This window comes from Carcharodon carcharias, chromosome 11 (genome assembly GCF_017639515.1).
Source record: "Carcharodon carcharias isolate sCarCar2 chromosome 11, sCarCar2.pri, whole genome shotgun sequence".
Classification (NCBI taxonomy): domain Eukaryota; kingdom Metazoa; phylum Chordata; class Chondrichthyes; order Lamniformes; family Lamnidae; genus Carcharodon; species Carcharodon carcharias.
In genome coordinates this window covers 19491371-19504601 of record NC_054477.1, presented here as the reverse complement: position 1 = coordinate 19504601, position 13231 = coordinate 19491371, and the positions used below count along the sequence as shown (strand labels likewise).

Sequence of the window (13231 nt, the reverse complement as noted above, 5' to 3'; positions counted from 1 at the left end):
AAATGAGTTAGGGATCCTTACTTCAATAGTTTAATTATCATCAAATGTACTGCTGCACCCAACCACATAGGAGCCCAATACAATGTGGTAAGCATTGCGCTTTCGGTGCGAGATGGGTGTGCTCACACCAACACAGCGCCCAGGTTCTCTGACGGCACGTAGGAGTTCTGCTCCAGGCAGTATCTGGAAGAAGGGAGACTCACGATGACCTTGACGTCCACAGGTAGTGCTGCCAGTGCCCTGATTTGAGGCTCGAGTTCTGACTGCGGCAGGTAGCATAGCTTGGTGACATGCTCCTCTCTGAAGCAAAGGAGCCCAAGGCACTGTTCCTCAGCGAAGATAAAGTAGATGGGTTCATGGATGGCCCCCCACCGTGAGTATCCTCCTCCCTCCTCCTTCTCCTCCCTCCAGACTCAGCTGCTTGTGTTGTCTTGGCTACTCCTCCTGGTCCTCTAGCCCTAGCAGACCACCTATGACTGCAGTGAAACTCTTTTGGGAGCACCTAGAAACAGTGCACCAATAGCCTGCCATATTAGATCTTAGGGACCATAGGGTCAATAGGTTTCAATTCATTGTTAACATTTAACATGATTCATTTTATTATATCAAAGTTCTTTTTCCTTTTCTCACCAATGACTGGAAGTAACTATTTGAAATCATTTTTGTTAGAAGTTCTAGAAATCTCCCTTTGATGGCTACAGACAGATTTGCTGCTTTGAAGAAGACAGATAAATACAGTGTCTTCAAAGCAGTGAATGGCACCAAGTAGAATTTAGATAAGTGTCTGTTGTTTTCATAAAGGACTGCCAATCAAACAAGTACATGAACAAATCACACAGCATGTTTGAATCTGGATTGAATGGTTTTACAAAGACAACCTACTCTGGTGCGAAAATAAAATTGCTCCAAATTAGCTACTAACCTGGCACCTTGCTCAGAAGCCATAGGAAAGCAGAGATATGGGGAATGAAAAAATGTTGCATTAGCCCGGTAGGCAGTGGATGTCTGAAGTTGGGACTGAGGCATATGATTAGGAAGAAAAGTAGGCCAATCAGCCACTCCAGCCTATTTCATCATTCAGTTAGATCATGGATGATTCATATCATAACTCCACTGACTTGTCTTGGTTCTGTAACCCTTAATACCCTTGCCTCACAAAAATCTGTCAATCTCAGTTTTGAAGTTTATTACTCACCCCAAGACTCAAGTCTTGGGGGAAGAGTGTTCCAGATTTCCCTTACTTTTTGTGTGACGAAGTGTTCCCTGACATCGTCCCTGAATGGTCCAGCTCTAATTTTAAGGTTCAGCCCTCCTATTCTGGATGGAAGTAGTCTCTCTCTTATCTACCTTTTTAGTTGGAGGGGATTTCTCTATGTTGTACTTGATTAGGGGTACTTGACATGAGCAATAAGTATCCAAAATTCCACATCACTACTCGCCTTTACCCTGGTGAACAGTAACAGATGTAAGAATAGAAACAATCTTCTTTGTTTTCTTCTATTGAGTAATGAATTTGTTAAAGATTTAGATGTACAACAAAATGATCTTTCTTTGAAAAAACAAGTTAATGCTATGCCAAATCATAGACCAAAATACTTCATTTTTGTCAGATGAATTTCTATATCTTACATACGCCTGGCACATGGTAATGATGATTACCCCATTAAATCTGACCTCACATCCGACTCTTCAAGAATCAACTTGGGTGTGAAAAGGGAGCTGATGGGTGAAAACTAGCTTAACATCTTGAATATGGCACTTACAATAAGTAAGGAGTGCTAAAGGATTGACAGATTGAGTTCTGGATAGCAGAATGGAAGAAGCTTTCGAATTATTTGCTTTGAAAGTAATCCTGTGACATGGTTCTGAGATATCAGTTTACTTTCTGATTGTTTGACCATCAATAAAGTTTGACAGTTTGACGTGTGAAAACATTTCTTAATCCCATTGCTGCAGTCTTAACATTTTAAGCAACAATTAAATGTTCTGGGATTGGGAACTCGAGCTTCCTCTATCCATTAAAAAATGATGGTAGTGCATTTAACATCAAAGTAGTCGACCTGCAGGCCTGTCCTCATTCCACAGTCATTTTAACTCAGGTCTTCTGTTGGGCAGCCTAGTCACTAGTACTTGAAAACCGAAAAACCCCTCTCCTTAATGCTCTCAGATTTCACAGTGCCCAATCAGCACTTTGCGTCTCTTGGAAAGAGCTATCCAATTTGGCCCAAAAGCTCAGCATTTTTTTCTTTTTCATACATATAGATATACAATTCCCTCTTGAATGTCACTACTCAATCTGCTTCCACCTGCCTTTTTGGCAGAAAAAAACAAGTGGATCGTAACAATCAAACACCCAAAGTGGATAACTTCAGAGTTCTCTTTATTGCACAGATAATATTCCTTCCTCCTTGACACTGCTTGTTTTTTCGTGATTTTACTTTGTGCTTATGCTCTGACCTCTTACCCATTCATGTTCTTTCTATGTCACCTCATTTTTGACTGTTGTTTATCTCTCCAGCTCGTCTATCTCACCTCTGTTAATTCCTCATTAATCCCTTCCTTTCAGATTTTCTTTCTTCCAACCACTTTGACAGGACAGATTTTTAAAAATGAAAACTTACATTAGGAATAGTCCAAGAACGCCTCACCTCCGTGGAATTAAATAAAATCAAAAACAAATTGCAGTTGAAAGCTGCATGAGCCCTCCTCTGGCCCCAACACATTTTTCTTTTTGGAATTTATTCTGATTTTAACTTGAACTTTACATATTAAAATAACATAAAAATCTGGCCAGTGTGGGTTGAACCATACAGAACTCTAAATCATAGCTTTGATACTTGGTCCAAATTAGGATCAGCAGGGAGAGAAAGAACTTGCATTTATATAGTGCCTTTCAAAAGCTCAGGACATCCAAATGCTTTTTACACAGTTTTACACATTTTCTGGAGTGTAGTTGTTGTTGCAATCCAGGAATCACACAGGCAATTTGGACACAGCAAGTTTATGAACATATGAACATATGAAGTAGGAGCAGAAGTAGGCCATTCGACCCCTCAAGCCTGCTCACCCATTCAATAAGATCATGGCTAACCTGTTTGTGTTTCGAATTCCACATCCCCATTTATCTCCGATAACCTTTGATTATCTTGCCTAACAAGAATCTATCTATCCCCACCTTAAAAATATTCAATGTTTCCGGCTCCACCGCCTTCTGAGGCAGAATGTTCCAAAGTTGCACAACCCTCTGAGAGAAAAATTTTCTCCTCATTTCTGTCCAAAAAGGCAGCCCCTAATTTTAAAACAGTGCCCCCTAGTTCTGGACTCATCTACAAGAGGAAACATCCTTTCCACATCCACCTTGTCAATATCGTTCAGGATCTTGTACACTTCAATCAAGTCACCCTTCACTCTTCTAACCTCCAGTGGAAACAAGCCCAGTCTGTCTAACCATTCTTCATAAGACAATCCGCTCATTCCAGGTATCAATCTACTAAACCTCCTCTGAAGCACATCTTTCCTTAAATAAGAAAACCAAAACTGCAGACAATATTCGTGATATGGTTTCATCAATGCCCTGTATAACTGAAGCGTAACATCCTTACTTTTCTGTTCAATTCCTCTTGTAATAAAGGATAGCATTCAATTAGCCTTCTTAATTACTTGCTATAACTGCACATTAACTCTTTGTGACTCATGCCCTAGAACACTTAGATCCCTCTGCACCTCAGAATTCTACAGCTGTTCTCTGTTTAAGTAATACTTTGCTTTTTTATTCTTCCTGCCAAGGTGAACAGCTTCAAATTCTCTCACATTATATTCCATCTGCTAGATTTTTGCCTACTCATTCAACCTATTTTTATCTGTCTGCAAACTCCTTATGTCCTCTTAACAACATAATTTCCTACCTAACTTTGAGTCATATGCAAATTTAGCTACCATGTTTTCACTCTCTTAATCTAAGTCATTGATATGAATTATTAAAAAGTTGTGGCCCCAGCATAGGCCCCTGCAGTATTCCACTTGTCACATCCTGACAATCAGAAAAAGGCCCATTTATGCATACTCTCTGCTTTCTGCCAGCCAATCTTCTATCCATGCTAATAGTAGATTGTTACCCCCTATAGCATGATCTTTTATTTTCTGCAATAACTTTGATGTGGCACCTTCTTGAATGTCTTCTGGAAATCCAAGTACAGCACGTTTACAGGCTCTCCTTTATCCACAGAGCATGTTACTCCTTCAAAGAACTCCAATAAATTGGTTAAATATGATTTCCCTTTGACAAAACCATGCTGGCTCTTCCCAATTACCTTGAGTTTCTCCAAGCGCCCAGCTATAACCTCCTTGATGATTGATTCTAACACCGTCCCCACGACAGAAGTCAATCAAACTGGCCAATAGTTTCCTGTTTTCTGCTTCCCTCCTTTCTTGAGTAGAGGGGTTATATTTGCTACTTTCTAGACTGATGGAGCCTTTCCACAATGTAGCGAATTTTTGAAAATTAATACCAACCCATCTATTACCTCTTTAGCCACTTCCTTTAAGACCCTAGGATGAAGTCTACCAGGATCCAGAGACTTGTCAGCCCGCAATTCCATCAATTTGCTCAGCAACGTTTCCCTAGTGATTGTAATTTTACCAAGTTCCTCTCTCCCTTCCACCTCCTGATTTACAGCTATTGCTGGAATGTTTTTTGTATCCTCCATAGTGAAGACAGAAGCAAAATATTTGCTCATTTCATCCGTCATTTCCTTTTAATCAACTATTAACTCCCCAATGTCAAACTCTAGAGGACCAACACTCACTTTACTTACTCTTTTCCTTCACAAATACCTGTAGAAATGCATGCTGTCCATTTTTACATTTCTAGCTAGCTTCCTCATACTTTATTTTATTTCTCCTGATTAATCTTTTAATCATTCTCTGCCATTCTTCATGTTCTGGCCAATCATCTAACCTGCCACTCCTCTTTGTGCAGTTATATGCTTTTTCCTTAAGTTCGAAGCTTTCCTTAGCTTCTTCAGTTAACCACAGATGTGGGTCCTCCCCTTAGAATTTTTCTTTATAGTAGGAATATACTTATTCTGAGTATTCTGAAATCCCCTTAAATGTCTGTCACTGCTTCTCTATTGATCTATCCCCTAGCCTAGTATCCAAGTTCATTTCAGCTAACTCGGCTTTCATGCCGACATAGTTGCCCTTATTTTAGTTTAAAATACCAGACTTAGGCCCACTCTTCTCCCTTTCAAACTGGATGTAAAATTCAATCATTAGTATGGCTGCTGCTACCTAGGGGTGCCTTCATCCTGAGGTCATTAATTAATCCTGTACCATTACACAGTACCAAGTCTAATATAACCTGCTCTCTGGTTAGTTCCAGAACGTGCTGCTTTAAAAAACTATCCGAAAGCATTCTATGAACTCCTCATCCAGGCTACTACTGCCAATCTAATTTTTCTAGTTTTTATGTCACTCATGATCATTGCCGTCCCTTTATCACAAGCACCCCATATTTCTTCTTGTATACTTTGTCCTACATAATAGTTACTGTTAAGGGGCCTGTAGGCCACTTCAACTAGTGACTTCTTTCCTTTACTGTTCCTCATCTCCACCCAAACCGATTCTACATTCTGATCTCCTGAATCAAGGTCCTCTCTAGCTTCCACAAACAGATATGAGACAATGACCAGATAATCAGTTTTAGTGATGTTGCTTTAGAGGCAAATAATGGTCAAAACACGGAGGATCCACTCTTCTTTGAATAGCGTCAATTTGCCATCTCACCCAAGAGATGGTACTTGCAACAGTGCAGCACTCCCTCAGTACTGCACTGAAGTGCCAGCCTGGATTATGTGCTCAAGGCTCTGGGCTAGGACTTGAACCCAAAATCCTCTGCCTTGGAGGTGAGAGTGCTTCAGGTGAGAGAGCCACAGCCAGCACAGTAACTAGCTAGAAGGGCAATCAGATCTGCATCTGATCATTCTGCGATGCAGCACTTTGATAAACAAGTACCGTGCTATCTTTCCCACTCTTAATCAGCAATTTACTTTCACCCAACATCTTTCCCGCAACTCCAACATACCAATGTGCAACTCATGCAGGAGCAACAGACTATAAAATATTTCACAACAATGTAACATGGGAAAGATTCTTGCAGCCTAAAATCTTCCTCACTACTGAAAGTCCAGCACAACTCAAATGTTCAACACATGTGTTTTCACTTTTATAAAGCAAATGTACAGGGTACATATAATATTTTTTAAAAGAATAATTAAACTTCTGGATTTACTTGCCTGGTTTGTGTCAGATGGCAGGGTTTTAACATAATTTTTGTGTTAAGGGACTTCCACTGTGTAAAATTTCTTTAGTTGATTTCCAAAATATATGATGAGGCCAGGGTGGCAGAAGAAAAAAGGAAATTAAGACATTCTATACTTCCCGAAACAGGAAAATGATTGGCAATGTGTACACAGGCAGAATAGGTAAGAATAAATCAAACTCACATAAAAAGAGGGTGGGGTAAAAGAGAAAATAGGGCAGAAAATTTCAGAATGACCAAAGAAACACCAAGTAGAGCATATATTTTTATTTTGATGTAAAGGTGTATTTTATGATGTTAAGCATAAGACTAAAGTTACAATTGTAAATCTATTCTCATGTTTGAATAGCTTGGTCTCTGGAATATTAAAGCCAGCAAATAAATCAGTCAGATCAGCTTTTCCTGCAGCTGCCAGTAGCCTAAATATTAAAAATATATGATTTTGAAAATGTTTTTAAGTGTGCAATGAGATTACTTCACAGTAAACAACTCAGCTGTTCCTGTAGTACCCGTATTAAAACAAGTGCCTGATCTAGGCTCAGTCAAAGTCTAAAATAACAGACCTACATATGAATATAAAATATTCATGGACATCCCCAAAGCCATGAGCTATTATTCTCCAGTGTGAGCAAAAATAATTTGGACTCACCGTTATTCACCAAAACATGAAGTAAGAGGTTTTTTGCTTTGAAGTGTTGGACAAACTGCTGTATGGACTGCATCGAAGCAAGCTCTAGGTACATAAACTCCACTGGGAATGAAAAGAAGAAAAAATGCATTTCCATCATTAAAATATTGTCGTTACCAAATCTCACCAGTGGATATTACATTGTAACACATTGTATGTGTCGCAGATGCTCCCAAAAGCTGGACTTACCAGAATCAGTAAGCCTACCATTGTTTAGTTGCTTTTCTTGCTTAGGTTATGGGGCAACTGTTTTGCTCACCATCCAATATTTGCAAAAAAATACATCCATACGGCGAGATATTTATGAATATATTTACTGAATATATTTAAGGACTGAATATATTTAAGGAGGAAATCGATAGATTTCTAGACTCTAAAGGCATCATGGGAGAGAGTAGGAGTATCCGTTGAGATAGAGGATCGGCCATGATCATATTGAATGGCGGGGCAGGCTCAAAGGGCCGAATGACCTACTCCTGTTTCAATTTTCTGCTTTTCTATGTGAATTAGGAGCAGGAGTAGGCCGCTTGGCCCCTCAAGCCTGTTCTACCATTCAATAAGATCATGGCTGATCTGATTGTAGCCTTAGCTCCATATTCCCATCTACCTCCGATAACCTTTCACCCACTTGTTTATCAAGAATCTATCTATCTCTGCCTTAAAAATGTTCAAAGACTCTGCTTCCAGCGCCTTTTGAGGAAGAGAGTTCCTGACCCTCTGAGAGAAAAAATTTCTCCTTATCTTTCTTCAATCGCGACCCCTTATTTTTAAACAGTGACCCCTAGTTTTAGATTCTCCCACAAGAAGAAACATCCTTATCCACATCCACCCTGTCAAAACCCCTCAGGACCTTATATGTTTCAATCAATTTGCTTCTTACTGTTCTAAACTCCAGCGGATACCAGCCTAGCCTGCCCAGCATGTTCAACATTTCCTCATAAGACAACCCTACCATTCCAGGTATCAGTCTGAAATAAAAACAGAAAATGCTGGAAAAACTCAGCAGAGTTTTTCCAGTATGACTCAGAGAAGAAGAGTCATACGGACTCCAAACCTTAACTCTGTCTTTCTCTCCACAGATGCTATTAGACCTGCTGAGTTTTTCCAGCATTTTCTGTTTTTGTATCAGTCTAGTAAATCTTCTCTGAACTGCTTCCAATGCATTTACATCCTTCCTTAAATAAGGAGACCAATATCGTGCACAATACTTAAGATGCGGTCTCACAACCTCTCTACTTTTGTAATAAAAGCAAAATACTGCGGATTCTGGAAATTTGAAATAAAAACAGAAAAATTCTGGAAAAACTCAGCAGGCCTGGCAGCATCTGTGGAGAGAGAAACAGAGTCAATGTTTTATGTCCCATTTGACTCTTCTTCAGAGCTGAAGAGGGGTAGAAATGTGATAGGTTTTATACTGTTGAAGAGAGGGGATGGAGCAGGCAGAGCACAATAGAAGGACATGGATAGGTGGGAGCTCAGGAGAGATTTGACAAAGATGTCATGACACAAGACAAAGGGAGTGGTAATGATAGTGTTACAGAATGAGGCAAGTGCTAATAGTGGCATTAAGGTCAGAGAGCGGGACATGTTAATAGCAGAGCAAGAGTCAGTGGTCTCTGAAAGCAAAACATAATAACAAGTTATAGACTGGCCCGAAGTGGGGAGTGGGTTGGAAAAAACTATATCAAAATAGAGAACTCTGTCCATGGTCTGAAGTTGTTGAACTCCACGTTAAGTCCAGAAGGTTATAAAGTGCCTAATCAGAAGATGAGGTGCTGTTCCTCCAGTTTGTGTTGGGCTTCACTGAAACATTGTAGGAGGTCAAGGTCAGAAATGTGAGCATGAAAGCAAGGTGGTGAATTCAAATGGCAAGCGACAGGGAAGATTGGGGTCATGCTTGTGGACTGAGCCAAGGTGTTCTGCAAAATGGTCACCCAGTCTGTGTTTAATCTCTCAAAAGTAGAGGGGACCTCTACTTTTGTATTCAATTCCCCTCCCAATAAATGATAACATTCTATTAGCTTCCCTAATTACTTTCTGCACCTGCATACTAGCCTTTTGCAATTCATGCACTAAGACACCCAGATCCCTCTGCATCTCAGAGCTCTGCAATCTCTTATCACTTAGGTAATATGCTTCTTTTTTATTCTTCCTGCCAAAATGGGCAATTTTACATTTTGCCACATTACACTCCATTTCCCAGATCTTTGCCCCTCACTTAACCTATTTATATCCCCTTGTAGCCTCCTTTTGTCCTCTTCACAATTTACTTTCCTAACTATCTATAATAACTAAAGCCTGCAGGTGCTAGGGTTAATGACCACTACTTCCTGTTTAGGATAGATTTAGGGCTAGATTTTTCTCCTCTTTATCATCTAGCAATGAGCAGTATCAGGGCAGATAGGAGCTGGGAGACTGGTTCAAGAGGCAATACTGTGGCAATATCTGCCTTCCACAGATATCCTCTGGAAGTGATTGGAGCCATTGAAAATACCCACCCATGTTTGGATGGGCTTATTGATTGATATTTATTACAAAGGAAGAACATCATCCAATATTTTTTCCCCCAGTTACTTGTGCCTTAGCAACTTGGGGCTATAAGAATGAAAATGTATCCCAGAATAGAAGTAAGACTTTAAAGGGGCACACAAACAGGATGTCATCTGGCACAGGTTTAACTACTGCACTAAGAAAGAATGGCAAATTTAAAATTTCTAAATATGTATATATATATATATATATATATATATATGTATATAAAAAACACCCAGCTTCTTCAGCTGTACTGGAGGCAGCTGATACCACATTGCTGCTGCAAGTGCCTGGGGCCTACACTCAAGCAGGTCCCTGAGGCCAACAGCTGCAAGTGCTCAAGGGAGTCTGCCAATTGTGACTTACCGCCACCCCCAAAGAACAACTCTAGCTCTGCCAGATATCCTGTCAGGAGGCAGCCAAACAGAATTACAGAATCACACAATGCAGAAGTGGCACTTCAACCCAGCGAGTCTGTACCGACACATGAGAAACACCTGACCTACCTACCTAATGCCATTTACCAGTACTTGGCCCATAGCATTGAATGTTATGACGTGCCAAGTGCTATTCCAGGTACTTTTTTAAAGGATGTGAGGAAACCCGCCTCTACCACCTTCTCAGACAGCGCATTCCAGACCGTCACCACATTCTGGGTAAAAAGGTTTTTCCTCACACCCCCCTTAAACCTCCTGCCCCTCACCTTGAACTTATGTCCTCTCATGACTGACCCTTCAAGTAAGGGGAACAGCTGCTCCCTATCCACCCTGTCCATGCCCCTCATAATTTTGTACACCTCGATCAGGTCACCCCTCAGTCTTTTCTGCTCCAACGAAAACAACCCAAGTCTATCCAACCCCTCTTCAGAACTTAAATGTCTCACCCCAGGCAACATCCTGGTGAATCTCCTCTGCACCCCCTCCAGTGCAGTCACATCCTTCCTATAATGTGGCGACCAGAACTGCACACAAGACTCCAGCTGTGGCCTCACCAAGGTTCTATACAACTCCAACATGATCTCCCTACTTTTGTACATATCACATTACATTAGTTTACCCAGGAAAATTTGGAGTTGTGGGGGCTGGGGGAGGTGCTGATCAGCATTGGAAGGCCTGAAGCCTGCCCCACTGCGATTCTGGCAAAAATTACTGCTGAATATTCATATCCAGCCCACAATATCAGTCATAAAACAATAAACGTAAGGCACAGGTTTGTCATGTTTTGCAGAAGCAAACCACATTCCCCAAGTTACGTATGGGACAGAATCTCAGCAGCAATATCAATAAACTTGTCTTCTAGCAGATGGCACTGTAGGGTTGCCAACCCTCTAGGATTGGCCTGGAGTCTCCAGAAATTGAAGATCAATCTCCAAGGCAATGCTGTGTGCAACACTAGAGAAAAATCATAGGAACCTTAAAAAAGATTTTTTTTTTTCATTTTCTTTGAACATTTCTATTTACCAGATATAAAAATATTGAAAATCGGGGAAAAAAAAGGCCATTTGGCTGACAGTCAAGCATTACCTAATTTGGTAATGAGTCTTTTTGCTCTCCAATTGGCATTGAAGGCAGTGCATCACAAGGATGGATGTGTTGGGGCCTAATGGCTGGAGTGGGGGCAAGTCATGTGATGAAACCTCCAGGAATACATTTAATCACAGTTGGAAAATCTATACTATTGGCATAACTGCAACACTGAGTGGCAAGCAAACTTTCTAATAGCACAAAGCACAATGACTCAAAACCCTGTCGGCCACCAACAAAATCACAAATGTTAGCTCTGTACTGTTTAAATATTGGAAAGTACGTACAAAGCTTTGAGTCATGTAAAGAGTTGATACTGGGATTTTTCGCAACAGTCTACCCACAATCCTTTGGGCTTCGCTCTGCCTTTAGAGCAACCATTGCAAACCACCTACATTACCCTCTGAATATCTTTTAAGGTCACCTATACAAATCCATCCTGGCCATTGGTACCCCTGCGTAGCCTTCAATGTCATCATTCAACTTTACCTTAAACTTTAAGGTGGATAAGTCCCCAGGGCCAGACGGGATCTACCCCACAGTACTGACGGAGGCAAGGGAGGGGATTGCTGGGGCCTTGACAGAAACCTTTGTATTCTCACTGGCAGGGGAGAGACCTTCATCACGTTTCTGCCAGGGAAAGATCAACGAGCAATGGCTATAACCAGTCGAGCTCCTTACTATGGGGTACCTAACACCATCCGAGTCATGGTGAAGGGTAGCGAGCAAGGAACAGGAATGGATAGGACCTTCTTCACCAAGAGGATCCTATTCAAGCTGTGTGGTTTCGAGGCTGCGGAGATCTACTGCCTACAGGATTTCCCCAGCGCTGGATTTTTTGATATGACTTTCAAGCAAGTGGCAGCTTGTGTCAAACTCCTGAAGGTGTTTGAGGAAATGAAAGACCTGCCAGAAATGAAGATCCTGACAGCGGAGCCACTCTTTGCTCTGCCATTGCAACGAGAACAGGTTGCGACGGTGCACCTTTACAACCCCTTCGTCCCTGTCGCTGACGTGCTCACCTTCCTTACCAGGTACTTCGATAAGGTTGGGAGCTGCACCGCGGTTAGAGATGATTTGGGGATCTGGACATGTAAACGCCAGGTTAAGGTAACGCTCAAGACTGACGGTAAGGGAGCCATTTTCCACCCCCCTTCCAGATTCGCTATCGGGGGAAGCCGTGGCTACCTTGTCTACGCTGGGCAACCCAAACTTTGTCGCTCATGTGGCAAGGCTGGTCATGTGGCGGCCAACTGCAGCGCCGTCCTCTGCAAGAACTGCAAGCAGGAAGGGCACCAGACAAAAGACTAGACAGGCTAAGTGCTGCAAACTGTGTGGCGAGGCAAGTCAACTCTACAAGACCTGCCCCAAACGTTGCCGTACTTATGCACAGGCAGCCAAAGCCAACGAGGGGGAAGCAGAAGAAATGCCTTGTGTCACTCCAACCACCAAGGCCCCCAGGGAGAACAACAGGACAAAGGAGGACACAGAGAGAGACAAGGTGGAGGAAAAGATTGGGGCAACAGACAGCCAATCAACAGCACTGCCCTCTGAACCTCCCACTCCTCAGGAGAGCGAATCAATGGAGGAGGAGGAGGCAGCAGTGGGAAAGCAGCAGGGGGATTGGCAGCTGGTGAAGAGAGCCAAAAGGAAGAAGGGGCTAAGGAGAAACCAAGCCACTTCCCAGACAAGAGGCAAGAGGCGTCTCCTATCCGACATGGATAACAAGAGCAGCAGCTATTCGGATGAAGAAGGGCCAGGGCGGTGCCAACAGAAGAAGCGGCAAAACGCTAGGAAGTTGGAGGATGAGACACCCGAGCTCCAGAACATTGGAGACAATGAGGAGACCAGCGCACCCCAAATTTGCCCACAACCCGAAGAGGCCAGTGTACCACAACCCCAGGAATCTGGGAACAGTGAGGCGCTCAGCGCACCCCAGCTCCGGGAAGCCGGGAGCAGCAACGCCCCAGAGGGGGAGAGGATTGGAGAAGCTTCTCCAACAGAGGACATTTCAAACCCCGCTCTCTGCACGGACCCCCAGATGCCACCCGAGCAGAACACCGCCAATGGGGAGGTTCAGGACGCTTTCCTCAGCCCATCCAAAGTGAAGCAATTTGAGCACACCACGGGCATGAAGGAGCAGACCAAAGGTCTGGAACTCTCAGAGAC

At 42.3% G+C, this 13231-nt stretch overlaps 1 protein-coding gene across 6 annotated transcripts in view; it reads right to left on the bottom strand.

Annotated features, from left to right (window-relative positions):
• Positions 1-13231, bottom strand: part of dhrsx (dehydrogenase/reductase (SDR family) X-linked) — a 289036-nt gene that overhangs the window by 111126 nt on the left and 164679 nt on the right. For 4 of the 6 annotated variants that reach the window (XM_041199689.1, XM_041199685.1, XM_041199686.1 and 1 more), the window contains one exon: positions 6969-7070. The exons of the other annotated variants lie outside the window; for them this stretch is intronic. In XM_041199689.1, coding sequence (XP_041055623.1) covers positions 6969-7070 — 102 coding nt within the window. The remainder of the gene's footprint in view (positions 1-6968; positions 7071-13231) is intronic. 6 annotated transcript variants of the gene reach the window in all.